Source organism: Sinohyriopsis cumingii, chromosome 17 (genome assembly GCF_028554795.1).
Source record: "Sinohyriopsis cumingii isolate HCF-2022 chromosome 17, ASM2855479v2, whole genome shotgun sequence".
Classification (NCBI taxonomy): Eukaryota; Metazoa; Mollusca; class Bivalvia; order Unionida; family Unionidae; genus Sinohyriopsis; species Sinohyriopsis cumingii.
In genome coordinates, this window is record NC_142977.1 from 17,624,220 (window position 1) to 17,642,974 (window position 18,755).

Here is an 18,755-nt window from a genome sequence, read left to right on the forward strand (position 1 = left end):
TGTATGTATGTATGTATGTATGTATGTATGTATTCACGTTTACGGTAAATCAGCAATATTTCGATATTTAATTCACTCTATAACTTTGGCAACAATCTCGCCGAGACTCCTGTAGTTACCTCTGAGGGATATATACTGATACGAAAGTTAAAGAATTAATAATAAATGGGTATATTTCTACCTTTGCCTCAAATAATGACGATAGATAGATAGATAGATAGATAGATAGATAGATAGATAGATCGATCGATCGATCGATCGATCGATAGATAGATAGATAGATATTTTCTCAGTCTGCAAGTGGTCTATATACACATATAGCATTCACGTGAATAAAGGAACTATTTTCTATTGTAAACAAACAAAGGACGAAGACGCCATCACTTTTAATTTTTACACAAATCATGTACATCCGCGTAAGAGGCTCTTTACGTTGTGGCTGTTTAAATTTGTTTCTAAATGAACTAAAACAGATGTTTCCTGGTCTGCCAAATACCAGGTGCTTTAGGACATTCCGCGCTGATACAATGTTACGCATTTAGACTACCTACAGTATATAACAGACGCAAGATAAGATCCTTACAAATAACATACAAGTGACAAGTCATATACTCTCTTCTTTAGCTGGTGATAAGAATGGCAAAATAAAATATACTTACAGTTTACATCCTGAATTAACTCAAAATGTATTTTCTTAATTCTGCAAATCCGAATTACATGAGCAATGTCATAGGTTTTCAATCTGGATTACACATTTCAAAATTGTGCTGTAATTTCGATGATAAGTGTAATTGCATCCTTCTCAATGCACTCAAAATGAAATAAGCATTAAATTCCATAGCGTCTTCTTGATAATTGCAATTGAAAGACTTCATATTTTCCCACATTATGATTTCAAACATTCAATGATAGAAACAGAAAAACATTTGCAGATGTCAACACGCTACCTCAATCTTATGTATTTCATGTGGAATTGTCACATACAAATAGTCCATAATCACGAAATTTCCTAGAATCGAGAAAAATACCAAAATATATTCATTCCAGATCAAATGGAGAAGTTTCTGCAATGCACATTCATTCACAATATGACTCCAAATTTCAATTGTATCTAAACACGCCATTTTCTATCGAAAGTTATGTCGAGCGCGCGACTAAGTTCAAATTTATCTGGGAGGAGTTATCTTCAACAATTTTTCAGTCATATCATAACGATGACTGCAATGTGGCAGTTTATAGTGATGTCTAGCACTGGGTCATCATGCCGCAGACATGTAGCATGATGTCCCACCCAGTCACATTATCCTGACACCGGGCCGACCAGTCCTAACACTAACCTCTTAATGCTGAGCGCCAAGCGAGGCAGCTGTTAGTACCGTTTTTGTAAGTCTTTGGTATGACTCGGCCGGGGATAGAACCCACGACCTCCCGCATCCAAGGCGGACGCTCTAACCACTAGGCCACCGGAGCGGTCTTCTTGTAGGGTATTTTGTTTATATAATTAGACCTTAGGTAGAATAAACAAATGAGCGGAAGGTCGTGAAAGTACACCCTCAAGAAGTGCGCGGATCTCTATTGTTTAGAGGCAAAGATTTCCACGACGGAAAATACATTCACGTCTATCATCACGATGAACATTTATATATTATTACCAGTATCACCGCATTCTTGGGATACGGTTATTGCTCAGTAAAATTTCAGGAGGAAGTGAAAAATTCTTTCGGGGACCGAACACACTGGCCGATTTCGCCCAATGGATCTTATACCCCATCGACGAGACGTGGAGCCAAGAGGACATCGAACGTTACGGAGATTGTCATCGTCATGCCACAGTGATAGCTCACAATTTCTAGCGATACGATGGACAGTTTCTTTTGAGATACTATACGGAACAAGGTACCGAACGTCATAAAGTGACTTTGAACGGAGCCAAAATCATTTCCATGCAAGTGGGGCAAGTACAGTTTAAAGATTCTATGAGCTACTTGGCCATGCCTTTGAGTCGAATGTCTAAAACGTTTGGACTGACAGAAATGGCCAAAGGCTACTTTCAGCACTTTTTCAATACCGAAGCCAATCAACACACCGTTCTACCTCATTTGCCTGAGGCTCACGATTACGACCCCGACAACATGCGCACCAAACAACGAGAAGCTTTCTACGCTTGGTACCAGGCTCACGCCTCGGACCCTTTCGACTTTCAGGAAGAAATGTTAAAGTATTTTCCTTCCAACGTGGACATTTTACTACGTTGCTATGGAAAATTTCGATAAATGTTCATTGAACACGGAGGGGTCGATTCTTTTGAAAAGAAGCTTGCACCATTACCAAAGCATGTACCTTAGTGTACCGTCAACGATTCATGCCCGAAAACACCCTGGCTGTCATCAGTCCTCAAACAACCAACTTTGTTAAGCGTCAATACTCGGTCAAAGCCCTACGCTGATTACATTACTTGTGCGACAAGGAAGACAAATGGATCCAACATGCCCGCAAAGGAGGAGGCAAAAAAACCATTCGAACGTATTCGATGGATGGCTGAGACTTAGAAAACCCAACGATCGTGTACGAGTTTAACGCTTGGTTCTTTCAGGGATGTCCCGTCTGTTACCCTCAACATGACACTAGAAATCAGTGTTTAGGACGGACCATGGAAGACTTGTACCAGACCACTTGTCATCGACGCTTGAAGTTTGAACAGCAAGGCTACCATGTAGTGGAAATGTGGGAACACGAGTACGATCACCGTTTGAAAACAGATCCCAAATTTAAACGTATCTTGGAAAGTTACAAGCTGGTGGACTCATTGAACCCGAGGGATAGTTTGTACGGAGGACGGACAAATGCCAACTGTTTACTGTATCACGCCGACAAAGAGAAAGGAGAAGAAAACAAATACGTCGACGTGTGTTCACTGTATTCCGACGTGTGCAAATGTTGTCGCTTTCCTAATGGTCACCCGCAATTGCTGACGGAACACGTTGACCTGGACAACATTCGACAATACGAAGGCTTGATCAAGTGCAAAGTTTTTCCTCCCACCGACTTGTACTATCCCGTGTTAATCCTTTCAAACAGACATCATTCAAGTTCGTTGATTCTCAAATAGAGTGCGATGATGTGCCTTGCGATGAGAGTGATGCAGTAAATCATCATGGGAACATTGTTATCACTACTACTACCACTACACCTACCATAGAAAGGGATGCTGTGCGTGTCAAATTTGACAGATGTGAAAGTGATGCCACTCGTTATCGTGGACTCTTTACTGGTTTGCATTGTCAATGTCCACCTTCACGTGAGGCCATGCGTCTACCACCCTGCGGATGTCATCCAACACTAAGCAAACTCCTGTCGATGTCACCCTACCCTCATCAAAACGAACTTGTGAAAGATTAATATTCGTTCCCTGTGCGTGTGCCTGAATACAGTGACTTTGGAAATCGTTTTCAAACCTTCCAAGGAAAATGGCCTAAATATCTGGGAGGACCGACCCCCGAAGAATTAGCCAGAGCCGGATTTTTCTACTTGGGCGAAGGGGATAAAGTGAAGTGCTTCAGTTGTGGTGTGTCACTACACCAGTGGGAACAATAAGATTCAACATACCTGGAAGATGCTCGATGGTCCCCGAATTGTCACTAATTACCTTTAGTGGGACGATATCACTAATCCCTGAATGGATGCTTTACAAGAGAACCTTCCGGTTTTACCTGCTGAGTTGACAGAATGCATTTACCGAGAGTTGGTTAAAGCACAAGTGAAACGCAAAGAACAATTATATCCGATGTTGAAACCACTGGTACCTGAATGCTATAAGAGCACTGATTCATTTTAAAGTGTTCCATTGGTCGGACATTGATGATTCTCGTGAGATTCGTAAAGTTTTGGATGATACTGATTCTACTTACAAGACGATCATAATACACCGAATTCCAACGGACGAGATAGAGGATTACCACAATCTTTTACACCAAGAAATCTTGGCTGAAGAGGAAGCTTCTGTACGACGTGTGGTGTGTGAGTTAGTGCCTAAATCAGATTGGTACTGAACTAAAATAAAACCGATGCTGTTTAGAAAGTACACTTACTACCTCCAACAAAAGAGAGTTTAGTATGACATGATCATGAATACTTTACAAGAGAACATTCGTGGTTTGCCTGTGGAGTTGAGAGAACGCATTTACCGATAGTTGGTCAAAATACAAGTGAAACGTAAAGAACAATTGCATATGTTATGTCGCCGGAGTTTAAACCACTGGTACCTGAATGCTATAAGAGGAATAATTCATTTGAAACTGTTCCAGTGGTCAGACCTTGTTCAACTGTTCGTAGACGCGAAGTATCGGAAGTATCGGTATGTTAATGATTTTCTGAACAAACGGTGATGTGTATGTTAGTGACTGAACCATTTAGATTCGCAAATGGAGAACGATTAGCTTTGTGCTGAAAGTACATTTATTGCTTCCGAACAGAGAGGGTATAAACACAGGCTACCATGCCACAACCTTTATCAGAAGTGATTCAACATATTCCGTGGAAGAAAATCATTGGCACTATTCAAACAGTGGAAGATTACCAACACTTACTACGAGAACTGTATTCATTCAATTGGGGTCGTCGTGTGACGTGTGTCTTAGTGACTTGTTTTCTGGGATTTCGTTTACCTGCCGATTCCTTGTGGACTCTTTACGAACAGTACTTACTGCCCAATAAAACATGAAAGTGGTTCGTTTAAATGTCCACGAGAGACTCATTTTGCTCAAAGCTCGTGTTTTCATCTGGATACTTCTCGACCTCTACGGCAAAAAAGATTCGTCAACTTTCAGGAACCGCAGATGTGTATGACGATGTGTGTGAAGCTTGTGACTTACACCCTCATTCGACAGAAGTATGTGACTGGAAAAATTGGGGTTTTGAGGCTTGGACCCAAGAAGTGACCCATTATGTTCGAGAGTTGTGATCCTCCAATCAAACGTCCTAGATAAAAAGGCACTTTTAATTCTGTATTAGTGACAGTGCTAGAAGAACCCGTCACCGAGGACAATCACTTCCTTCAGGACAGGACTGTCATGGACATTCCCGAAAGACCATTCCGGGAAGACACTTGTGTGACATTACCGCATGTAGAGACTGTAAGAACATTACACATTGTCCCTAGGACATCTTGGTTACCCAAAACATGTTGTACAGTCACTTGTTTCTATTCCACTTTGATCATTTTGATGTGTATTTTATCGTTGTACTTAACTCTTTGGCTTTTATGTATTTTTGTCTTTCGTGTTTATTTTTTAAAAAATCAATAAACATGTCCTGAAAAAAGTATAAAAGCTCTTGTCTTATTTGTCTTCGTGCCACAAGTGACATTCCTTGCACTATGGCTACCTCTGCTGTCTCTGCTCCCTCTTTCTCCACTTTCAAAGTCATCGACGTACACTTAGATTGTGCCAGTTGGGAGGCCTTGTATCTTCGCCATCCCTTTAACACGTTCATCGTTGGACCTAGCGGTTCAGGCAAAACCGAATTTGTCAAACGTTTGATCGAACATAAACATAATTTAATTGATCGTCCACCTCAACGAATCGTGTGGTGTTACAAAGAGTGGCAATAGGCATACAGTCTCTTGCGAGAAAGTCAAGGCGATTGCATCGTGTTTGTGGAAGGCATTCCTAACGAAGACAACGGAATGGTGTCTGAGCCCAGTCAAACTCATCTGGTCATTTTCGACATGTTAGGAGAAGGCGAAGAAGAAATTAAACTGTGGTTTACGGGCAAAGGGCATCATTGTAATGCCAGTGTCATTTACATTACTCAAAATTTGTTTCAACAAAGTAAGGATCATCGCACCATCAGTCTCATTGCTCATTACGTGGTCTTGTTTAAAAGCCCTAGAGATAAATCGCAAGTGCAAATCGTAGCCAAACAGATAGGAATGCGTTGGCTAACTCATGCGTACGACGATGCTACTCAAACCCCACATGCCCATTTACTCGTGGATTTAAAACCCACCACTCACGATCATTTGCGATTTCGTACCCATTTGTTTCACCACTTGTGTCAAGACGGAGAGCCTGTCCTGTGTATGTCTCCGTTGTCGACTTAACTCAGATAATCCATAAAAACCTCGGACACTTCTCGTCTGTCTCATACATCAAAAACATGACGTTCCTTCAGTCTCATCTTCCCGTCAAATTGATTCATGCCTTGTATGGTATCAGACGCGAAAAAAATACACAAATACGTGCCCGTGTCTTAGAAGCCAGTTTCAAAGAAGTCGTACGATGGTTTAGGGTGACAGCACGTCAATTACTGCAAGGCATCATTCAGATTCTTCATCGAACCAAACTTTTTTTAAAAGAAACAAAGTAGCCTTGACACTACTGGCCTACCTCCGCATCGACACTTAAACCAAAATACAAATAATTTTGAAACCTGGAGGGAACGGTGCTTTAGGAGGTGTCATCATTTGCTCCCTCTTAAGATAGGTATTTAATGCCACCAAAGTTCTCCCCGAGAAAAAAGTCACTCAATAAAAAAGCCAAACGAAGCCTAAAAAAGAAAAAGAGCAACGGTGTCAATACCAGGTCACTACCCCAGAAAAATAAAAAAAGTCCCCATAAAAATGAAAAGCCCTCAGAAAATATCCTCTACGCGCAAGAGAGGCATTTCGGCCAGGACGCAACCTTACATTCGCAAACCACGACCTACAATGACGGTGACCGCGTCTCCTGTAGCCTCAGGTTCTTCCATTTCTACGTTGCTGGTGATGTCTGCCCAACTCAATTTGACCCCCGTTCTTCCTCACTTGATGAAACCATGTAAACCCACGTCTCCAAGAACTTCACCTCCAACGGTGACACCCTCCTACTCTTTAGCTGTTGTGGCCGCTGCTCACAAAGTACCTGCTCCCAAAATCAAAGACCAAGAGAGATCGGGCATGTTACAGAGTTTACTGGATATGTCCAAGCAGGAACTGTCCAGATTTAGTTCGTTGCGAACCCCTCCACGACGCGTGATGCATGTCATCAAGTGGATACGACGTAAAGACAATCATCGGTGATGGGTTCCAGTATGAAAAAGGCCTGAGACAAAGCATGGGTATTAGTGTTTTTGTGGTCCTGAAGACCCAAAGATGTCACCTCAAAGAAGTTCACACCGTCAGTATCGTCATTCTCCTGTCTTAAAAGGAAAGAGACAAGGACAGAGTCGTCATCCGACAAAACGCTTAGCCAAGCATCGATGTTACCCTAAGAAAAGACACAGTAGTCCAAAGAAAAAGAGGAGTAACCAAAGGGGAGGAATCTTTACCGATTTTGGAAAACAAATTGTCAGCTTTATCACGAGACGATAATCAAAAAAAGATAAAAGGGCGTGTGCTAAGTCATCGACGTCAGTGTATTTTTGGTGTGTGTCCCGGAACCAACAAGTAAAGATTTCACCCTCCAGAAAACATTCCTCTTTTAAAACCAAAGGAAAGAAAAGGAAAGAACTACCTCTTTGTTTAGTCAAACATGGAGACATGTTGTCTGTCCTGTCCAAAGCTTCTTCACCCATGCGAAAATAAATCATTCAAACCACCTCCAAAGATGTCATCGATACCGTGTGCGAATGTTGTTTGAACGTATTGAAAGGCACGGTACTTTGTCAAAACACCAGAAACAATGCTTAGGCAAACATCGTCACGTTCTTTGTCAAATGTTCCAAAAGAAAATCCCTATTCGTCAAAAGAAGATGTTGGTCCAACGCGGAAGAATTTTGACTCTGATATTATGACCCTTTCTGAAAGGAGTATTTGGAACCATGTTGGGAGGATTCGTGGGAGCAAGATAAAAAGGACCTCTGAGGTCCAATCATCTCTGACGTGCCCCTTGAAAGCGAATGGAAGGACGAAAATTAGCCTTAGTGCCTTTCAAACGATGGATGCAATACCATTGTTGGCAAGAACAACGAATCCCCAATTTACCTCCCAATCCAAATTTGACCGAGATGTCCCAGTTACAACACGAATTGCAGTCATTGCTGGAATGCCACGACTTATCCAAAACAGAAAACAATGCAAAAGTGATGGAAAAGTACGGTCAACTCTTACAACGACTACAACTCTTTCACCAGAAAGCTTCAGACGAAACAGCTTTACCCACTCTGAAAGAGTTCAAAACCTTGATGAAAAGTCCATCACCCACACCACCACCCCCAGTGAGTGGTCATGAGAGACGCAACCTCAAGCACCGTCAGCAGCTTCCATTCCTAGTAAGATTGCAGCATTCTTGTTGACCACTTTTCCCACACCCCAACGAAAAGAAATGAAAGCTTGGGTTAAAAAGATAATGTCCACACCTTCTTCGACAGAAGTGAAAAAGAAAGAAGGGAAACCAGAAGTGAAAAAAGAAAAGAAGACCAAAGCCATCCCAATACCACCTTCACTACTTTGTCTTCTATTCCCGTGTCCCATCGGACACGTAAATCCGTTTCCAAACCACCCTTTCACCCCATCCAAAGTATCATCATCGAAGAGTGGGTGACTTATTAAGAAAAGATAGAGAAGGTGTTAGCCAGCAGGTTACGGAAGAGTTCAGAAATTGTATCGTGCTGCCAAAACTCGAATGAAAAGCCTCCGTGTACCTCAAGTGCAACGATGGTTACAAGAACAAGCTGCCTACACTTTACACAAACCCATTCGACGCAAATTTTCCAGAAGTCGCACCCAAGTGGAAGGCGTTGATCATCAATGGCAAGCCGATTTAGCCAATGTCTCTCATTTGTCCACCTACAATCGTGGTTACAAATATTTGTTTTGTGTCATTGACGTCTTTTTCAAATTTGCCTGGGTCGTGCAATTGACTTCCAAATCGAGTAGTGAGTTAGTGAGAGCCCTCCACCAACTGGTGTTGAAACAAAGCGGTCGTCACCCTCTTCGATGGCAAACTGACAAAGGCACCGAATTTCTGAACCAAGCTTTCCAAAAAGAATTAAAGAAACGTGACATTAATGTTTTCACCACCTAGAATCCCGAAACCAAAGCCAGCATCGTGGAACGTTTTCAAAGTACCTTGAAAGAACGCATGTGGAAATATTTCATGCATCACCACACTCTCAAGTACATCGACATTTTACCGCACCTGGTTCAAGCGTACAACCAATCTTACAATCGAGGCATTGAACGTGCCCCCCCCCCCCCCCCAAGAAGTGACTCCCGACAACGAAGTGCTCGTTTCTGAACGCTGGTTTGGTAAGTCCCCGACGGTGACTGTCCCCGCCCCCAAGTATAGTGTTGACCGTAGGAGATTGGGTGCGCATTGGCAAAACCAAACGCACTTTCGACAAAGGTTACTTACTCAATTGGACCACCGAATTGTTTCGTGTCACTGGACGAGTGCATGGCCGTCATCCTGCCGTCTATAAATTGGAAGACATGAACGGGGAAGTGTGAAAAGGAACTTTTTACTTGCCCGAGTTACAACGCGTGACCAAAAGAGAAGAAGACGTGTACGACATCGAAAACAGTCTCGAACGAAGAACCCGTTAAGTAGGAAAACGACGTGTCAAAGAAGTCAAAGTGCGTTGGAAAGGATATCCTCCCAGTTTTGATTCTTGGATCGACGCTTCTCTACTCATCGACTATAAAACGAAGTGACCATCATGCCCTTTCACACAGCCTCAGCTACCGCTACCACTACAGTGACCATTCTTTCACCCAGTTCTTCTCTGCAATATATACAAAAGCTACCTTTGTTGGTGTGGTGTGGAGAACGTGTGCCCAAAACGCAAATCGTTTTTTTCTGCCAAATCTTTGTGGCGTATTGTGTCATCCGTGCGGCCATCGCCAATTTGAGTTTGCAACAAGGTGACAAACAATTGTGGACCATTTTATTGAGCAGTTGTATCGGTTACCTTCTTCCCAATCCTTCCCTGAAATTCTCCTTGAATGGCAACAACGGGAATCTTGCGTCCAGTGTCAGTCACCACTCCAACAGCATCAACCACATTTTGAGCGGAGACACTCCTCTGACTTCCAGTGACTCCTCGGACAGCCACATAACTCTGGAATATAAACCACAATAACCAATTTTACTTAACCTTACCCAGTGACAGTTCCATGGAGGTGTTTCCCCATAACACTTTGTGTTGTTACATGGCCAAATTACCTCAGGCCATCCAATTAGATCACGAAGCCCTTTGGGAAGTGACTTTGGTGGAATTCATTCACCCGACTCAAGTCCTCAATGTCGTTCCAAATCAAATTTTTTTACGGTCGAAGTTAATGACGAGCAAATGCAAAAGTAATTGGATACCCATGTAAAATATGAGAATAAAACACAACTCAAAAACTCAAAAGTGGACATATCACTTGATAATTCCCCCAGGCTATTATTTTAGTGGTCAACATTTGGTAAGCACAATTGTATCCAGGCCTAACGTCATGTTTCTTAAAGCTTTGGACAGTGTCAGGTCAGAAAAAGTGTCACCCTTGAGTACCATAAACTAGCTCGTCGCCTACTGGTGAAATTTTCAGAGGGTAAAGTGTTGTCTATTTTATTTTGTCCTGAATTGTTTGACATTTTGGGCGGGGACAAGGCCATGAGGAAGAAAGTAGAAAAAAACAGACGAATTGGTAGTCATTTCCGACAACGATTCTTTTACCAAGTTATTTCGTTCCCTAGTAGAACTGAACCAACGACTGAATTTGATGTTTGTGTACTCCGATGTGGTGGAGTACAATGTAGTGGGACACACCTCCGTACCGTTACTGTGTGTCATGCCTTTCAAAGTGGATTCTGCCACGAACGCTGACGAGTATGGTGGAAACACCTATCACGTTCACCGCGAATTTGTATATCATCACTATTTACCCGTCAGCAAGTCGTATTTCGACACTGTCAACATTATTATAAAAGGAGATCTGGGACAAAATATTCCATTCACTAAAGGAAAAGTCACGGTGAAACTCCCTTTTCGAAAAACGAATCCCTAACATCTTGTAAGTCATGTATCCAGTGTGACGAGGCCTCGCTCGACAGCGAGGACACGGTTGAGGAGATATGTTGAAATCGGCCTGTCGTTCGGTTGCCCCAGTGTTGAAACCGATGGTGACACGAGGATTGCACGCCTTGAAAGATGCCGCATTGACGCACGGCAAAGAATTTATCCAAAATGTAATCATTGACAAGCAAAACACTAAAGAAGCTTTCTTGAGAGCAGGCAAAAGTATCTTGCTTCAGACAGGCAAAGACACTTTGGGCCCAGGAGAAACTACTATAAATGCCCTGAACGCTGCCGAGTCAGGCATTCCTACTTCCCTGACGAAACAGCAAAGATAAGGCAGAAAGAGACGACGGAAAAAATACCCCTTCAGAAGACTTCATACACCTAAAGTTAGAAAGACTAAGAAAAGAAGAACTGCTCGAGACTTAGACGTTTTTAATTATTAAATCATAGAAACAAAAAAAATGATGCACCGAGAGTCTTCTGCATGTTCCAAGTAGGAAGGGGATATGTTTGCCATGCCGCCCACTATGATGACGATGCAAAAGTCCCAATGGGTCGAATTTCATCCCGTTTCTCCTTTGACGGATTCAGCTCCCATCGAGTTTGAAATCAAAAGACAACCGAAAGATTACATTGATCTGAATATCAGTTAGTTGTTCCTGAAAGTCAAAGTAGCCAAAATGGACGGTAGCAATATAGTCGACGATGATAATGTAGCCCCGGTCAACAATTTCATGTATTCCTTGTTCAGTGACGTGGATTTGTATTTGAATAACAAACTGGTCCGCAGCAGCATGGATACTTACCCTTACATAGCCTACCTGGAAAATTTCTTGAAGTAAGGAAAGGAGACTATAAACACTCATCTGGATTCTTGCGTGACATGGAAACCTGACACAGCAGGCAAGTTTAACGACATAACTGCTCCAGAAGGTGCCAATCTTAAAAATGTAGGTTGCAATAGAGGTAAAGAGAAAATCAAAACACGCTGCAGTTTATATCTGATGGATCGCTTGCATTTGGACATGTGGTTGCAAGAGAAGTATTTGATGAACGGTGTGGATGTTCGCCTGAGACTGAATCGCATTAGTGCCGCTTTCCATTTGATAGCTGCAGCTGATGCCACTTACAAAACCAAAATCGAAGAAGCCAGGCTCTACGTGCGTCGTGTGGAAGTGTTACCTAAAGTGGGAAACGATATTAGTCACACTTTGAGCAGAACGACCGCCAAGTATCCGATACGACGCGTGGAAGCGAAAACTTTCACCATTCCCACTGGACTCCGATCCATGATTGAAATTCATCTGTTCCAAGGACAGTTAACCAAGCGTTTGATTATTTGTATCGTCAAAAATTCAGCCTTCAACAGAGATTACAATGAAAATCCTATCTAGTATCAGCATAACAACGTGGTCAAAATTGAATGATAAAACCTTGTGTACCAGGCTTTTTGAACCTAACTTTACCCAGAAGAATTGCTTGAGATCATGCTTGTCTTTGTACGAAGCTACCGGGCAATTAGGGACCAACAACAGTCACGTCATTACGTACGAAGAATATTCAGGAGGCTACGCTTTGTGGGCTTTTGATTTTACTCCAGACCAAGGCAGCGACGAGGGACATTTCCACCCTATAGAATCAGACCAAATTCGTGTGGAACTTCAGTTTGCACACTCAGCTCCAACCGAGAAAGTGAACGTGATCCTGCATGCTGAATTCGATAATACCATAGAAATCAACAGTTTGAGAGAACTCATTCTAGACTATTAGAAGCCATGGAAGACTGTTATCCCTCTTTACATAGTGGATAATCTTGGGACATGGTATGTGAGGAAACCGTGGAATCAGACCCCCAAGACAAAGACAAAAAGGACATAGTGATACAGTCCAGATGGCCTGAACAAGAACAGCATTTATTTTCCTGTTTTGCCAAACATCTAGCAGAACAAAATACGGAATTGATCTAGAAGGATTGCTATGGATGTCGAAATGATCATCCCAGTCAAATTCATCATGATGTCTGATGCTAAGTCAAGAAGAAAAATTGGACGGGTACCTGGACAAAGCTTGGGGTCTCATCTCGGAAGAAGCCGAGTTTGATCAATGGTATAAAGGCCTGCGTGAACATTCTTGTCCTCCATTAACTAGTCTGGAGATCCGTAGCATCGAAACTCTCTTGGCCCAGGGTATGAAGACGGAGCAAATAGCCGTTTACTTGTCAGACAAATTCAGGCAAAAAGTCCGGATTGAATTGATCACTTATCATTACCTGTGAGGAACAAAACAAGAAGAAACAAAACAAGACAAAAACGGATACCTGGGAACTGTATTATCTTTTGAATCACAGTTCATACACTGCTTCTTGGAATCCTGTCGTGTTTGCTACAGTGAACTACCTCATCGCAACCCTCAAGACCATCAAGCTTATGTCATCAACACTAACGACAGTTATCTCCCAGGAACCCACTGGGTAGCCGTCTACTATCCTAAAGAAGGCTGTGTGGAGTATTTTGATTCGTATGGGTTGCCCCCTTTGGAAGACGATATCATCGACTTTGTGAGAAGAAAAGCTCAGACAACACGATTCAATATTGTGAAATTATAAGTCACACTTTCCATGGTGTGTGGACAATATTATGTATATTTTCTGCATCAACGCAGTCTAGGATATTCTTTAGAACATTTAGTGACTTATTTTGATCGTCATTCTTCTAGAGACGATGAGAAAGTATATAAATGTTTTTGTGACCATTATGGTTATCTTTTGTCTTTAGCTAGGAAACATAGTATATGTACATCAATGGCCAAATGACTTCCAACAGTGGAAGTCTAACTTCAGTTCACAACGTTGTCAACCTTGTCCAAAATAGATGGTTATTGTTTATTGCTGAATTGATTTGTTAATTTAAAAAAATTGTTAATTGTTGCTTGTTTGTTATTTGAATAAACAATGTTGTCTGTCGTTTGTTTGCTATTTGTATCATGAACCATGCTCTTTGACTTCTCTCAATCCCTCAAATCAAACTATTTTATCGTTCCGTGTAGGGATGCTTTCGATCGCGTCCGCGCTTGAACAATATAAAAGCGGGGTTGTCTCCAGTCTGACCATCCATTGTCGACTCATCCTCCTATCAAGATGTGCTCAAAATTAGCCAAGTTTAACGAAGCTTACGTCAATTTGCATAGTGTCAGACAAAGCCTGATACTGAAGCCTGAAGAGATAGAGAATGTCAGAATATTAAATGTAACTGAAGACCTCATAGAGCTCTTCAGAGAGGAAATTAACAGGGAGAAAGAAGAATGGTCGGAGAAATACAGACTTCAGAAACAACAGAGAGATCAGAGAGAGAGAGAGAGAGAGAGAGAGAGAGAGAGAGAGAGAGAGAGAGAGCAGCAGCATCAACAGCAGCAACAACAGGAGCAGCAGTAGGAACCTGACAGAGGTTTTGTTGACTGCCTTGTCGACACCAAAGAGTTCTCCTTCTCTTTCCAAAGAAGCAGACCCTATCCTGTGGGAAAGCCTGCCGCAAGGCGGGGACGCAATCTTAGATTATAAAAGATTGCCATAGCACCTCGTGCACAAAAAACAGCCCTTTTCAGGGCTACCCAATACTCTAGAAATAAATATTAATTCAATTGCCAATGGTATGTTAGTCGGTTAGAAAAAAATATATGTGTGTCTATAAGCACATCATTTCTTTATCTTTGTTAGAAAGTGGTACTATAAGCCCTTAGATGCACCTGTAGTACGCCCGACGCCTGTTGGTTAAGCTGGCTATGGAGGCAATAGCAGAGGAAGCCAAGATAGAAGAGGAGGAGGAGACAAAACAGAAGGAAGAAGAGGAGAAGAAAAGAGTAATCCTAAATCACCTCATACTAAGGCATAGTTGTGAGGTAAAGCCTGTGGTCAGGACACTTCAACAGGCAGCACCAGCCACAACCACAACAACCACAAGCAGCAGTACCACAACCTGTAGCAGTACCACAAATTCGTCATCCAAGGGTGTGGCATAGAAGGCAAGAACACTTCACAATCCCACAAACGAAAAATTGGGATTCTGAAGGCAATCATCCCTCCTCTGCGATCCAAGCCACACGTATCAATTGGGAGAACGATTTGAGTCATCGATGTGTCTGCGGTTCCAGACCTGGGAGATGTTTTCATTTGCCAGGCGCATCAGAATTTAAAAAAAAACAGCCCTTTTCAGGGCTAACCAAAGCTCAAGGAAAGATACACTATTCAAGTTGCCAATTTGTGTGAATATGGACTAGTGAATATAAACACTCACTCCTTTACTGATGTGATTGTGTGTATGTTTGTGTGAGAGAGTGTGTGTGTGTTTGCATGAGTTCACGTACGTTTGTGTGGATAGTAGATTATTGGGGTTTGTAAGCGCTCACGTACGTTTGTGTGGATAATAGAGTGTGTGGTTGTTTAACTTTCCTTCTGTGTGGATGAAATAATTAGGTCTGTGTTTGTTCCTTCCCGTGTGTGGATAGTATATTATAGTTGATTTTTGCTCCTTCCAGTGTGTGGATAGTATATTTTGTATGTATGCTTCCTCGCGTGTGTGGATAGTATTTTTTGGTTATGTTTTTGCTCGATCCCGTGTGTGGATAGTATATTTTGGTTACGTTTTTGCTTTTTCGCGTGTGTGGATTGTATATTTGGATTTTGTATTTGCTTCTTCGCGTGTGTGGATAGTATATTTAGTGTTTGTGTTTGGCTCCTCACCTCTGTGTGGATAGTAGATAATATGTGTAGTGAATGTAAGGGATGTTTTCCTTCACGGCCGTGCTCGACAGATGTAAAGTCAAAGTGTTTGTCGGTCGCGCCATGCTACGTAAGAAGCAAAGATGGCAGCAGTGTCTGATTTATTTAATAACTTGAGAGATAGCTATTTCTGGATGCTGAACATGTAATTGAAAGGAGAGAGAAAGAATGCAGGTTACCAGAGAGTCAGGACAATGCTAACAAACTGAAAGTATCCAGGGAGAAGAGAGAAGGAATACTAGAAGAGGAAGTAAAGAAGTTGAAAGGATTCGTTAATCCCCTTTATGTCAGACTGTGAAGGTTGAAGGAGGCACTAGATCATGTCATGAAAGTGAGGTGCTTTATGGAAAATATAATACATTGGACAGAGTGGTCCTATGTCAAGTGGGGTATGGGCCAACTTAAAAAAGGCTGAAGAACTAATGAGAAAGGTGCTGGACGTAGATGTGAAAAAGATTAAAGATAAGTCAAGCAAAGAAAGAAAGGACAAGGAAAATACAAAGAATAAACAGGCCTTTCACCAACTAAATCAGAATTGGATCAAAATACAGGAGAAGTATAGGTCAATGGACTACCCTGACTGGACGCAGGATAATGAAGAGAGGAAGAAAAAGAAGAAAAAAGGATTGATTGAGAAATTCAGGAAATGGCTAAAGACGTCAAGAAATTAGAAGAACGAAAAGTCCCTTTTCAGGGCCACTCATATGCCTCGAAAAGAATTGCTTTCTGTTGTCTGTGTTATATATGTACTCCCGCTCTTTGCTCAGTACTGTGATGTCACCTACATGGTTGCAACATTGTTACCAATCCGCCATACCGTTAAGTCAGACTCTATACAATTTCCACTTTCCCTTGTCCGAATACAAACCCAATATTCCCCATGTTCAATTCCCATTGTCCCTATAAACCTTGTCCTTATATCGTCCCACGACCTTTTTGACTGGATTTTCCATAGTCCCCTTATCGTCCCACCACACTACTATCCACTGTGATTTCGACAAGCATACTTATGAAACCGTATGAAGAACCACAAGAATCGCAGTAACATCAATATCAATGCAATACGTTTACTACTGCAACTGAACTTGATATCAGTAAACCCCATCTAGAGTCTACCAATTAAGCTGAACACTTGATGAACTAATATAGGACTGACAAGAAGGGAACCACACTGATTATGTTACAAACTGTTGTAATGTTGTACTTTTGTCCCTCCAAAAGAGAATTGATCTGAATTTCTACTCAACAGCAAAACTAATGACAGTAAAAGTTATATCCAACTTGTCAACACCAAATATACTTATCGTCAATGATTAAGATGATCTTCTGTATTTCCGATATACTTTCATTTAAAAGCATCAAAACATTAAAGTCACTTCCACCCAGCTCAAAAATCACTTTCAATTGAATGAGGTGAAAGCTTTATTTTTACCACATATGTATCCTAAAAATGTGTTTCCAACAAAATCCACACAGGTAGTCCAATTCAGATGGTTGAGTTTTGTATACATAATGCAATTGTAATGCGGAGTTTGAAAGAACTAGTTAATTTCTGTTCCTCTGCCTAGCGGAATATTTCGAAAATTTATATAAACGTACATGATGAATAACGCATCTGAATTCCCCGGTATTTCTTTACAGGTCAGTACCACGGCAACATTCACTTCTGCAATTCTCCTTTACCCATGTCTAGATAATATATGTTTAGGAGTCTAAGGAAATCTCCATACTAACATCTTGCCGTAGCATATTTTATGATCGTTTTTGCTAAGAACTGCTACTTTAAAACAGGGACATACAAAATAAAAAAATCTATCTTCCCTTTATTGGATAATTATTGGGAAACAAACCAGAAAGAAAATGACGACGCGTACATATTCTTGTAGTAGAAAATTGGGAATGACAAGTGCTACATTGTGTAGAATATTAGCTAAGGATATTACACCATGTTTGAGTATGTTACACATATATGCGGCCACTTTGCAAATTCTTATCAAGTGTATACTTTTTCAAACAGATGTCAAGGTACGGCTGGTGCAAGGAAGATCCCAGAGTGAGGGAAGAGTAGAAGTTCTTTTTCGTGGTCAGTGGGGCACAGTGTGCGACGATGGGTGGGACAACCAAGATGCAAATGTCGTCTGCCGTATGCTTGGCTTTAGGTACACTTATGTACGTGTGTGTGTCTATCTCTCTTTACATATATATATATATATATATATATATATATATATATATATATATATATATATATATATATATATATATATGTGTGTGTGTGGGTGTGTGTGTGTGTGTGTGTGTGTGTTATATTTATATTTATATATGGTTTTTCTATGTTATTTTTACAACCGCAATGAGAACTGCCCATAGCCTGAACCATTCTATTTATGACAAATAAATGGAATCGTTCTCCTAAATAACTGTTTAGATGATCAAACTGACGTTTTTGATGCTGCGTCTCTCACGTTTGTTGAGCTCACTGTGAATATCACATCAGGTTCGTTCGCTTATTTCACTTTAGCATCTCTCCATTAAAATGAACGAAACAGCTTCTTTAGTTCAACATTATTTACCTTCATTTAATCTTCAACGTCAGGTAATTGACAGTAATATTTGCATCCATATTTTATTCTTTTTATGTCATTATATCTGTTCTTTTTTAACTCATGCATCAGTACTCTATTTGCTCTAAAACACATTGGTTTTGTTAGGTTTTCTACCTGGTCTAAATTATTATGTTCCTAGCATGTGCATGGCTATCCAGCAACAGAAAGCAACCTAGTTGGATTTTTGATAACGTATGTCATGCCTTTAAGCAAGATTTACATCGACAGTGTACCTATACAAATCATAACAAGAGATTATATTTCTTTCAGACGTTATTTTAATGCTGTTTAATATATTCTCTTTATAGCATGGCTTAATGATATTTGGTTCATGTTTCTCGTAGATTATAATTGGTCCGAGTTCAACCAAGTACAACATTCTTCTATCATGA

General features: G+C 41.1%; 1 protein-coding gene across 1 annotated transcript in view; it reads left to right on the forward strand.

Annotated features, from left to right (window-relative positions):
• The window catches only part of LOC149777837 (scavenger receptor cysteine-rich domain-containing protein DMBT1-like), an 80,571-nt gene that overhangs the window by 17,972 nt on the left and 43,844 nt on the right, over positions 1-18,755 (forward strand). The window contains exon 6 of the mRNA XM_089938896.1: positions 17,775-17,916. Within this exon, the coding sequence (XP_089795022.1) occupies positions 17,775-17,916 (142 nt within the window). The remainder of the gene's footprint in view (positions 1-17,774; positions 17,917-18,755) is intronic.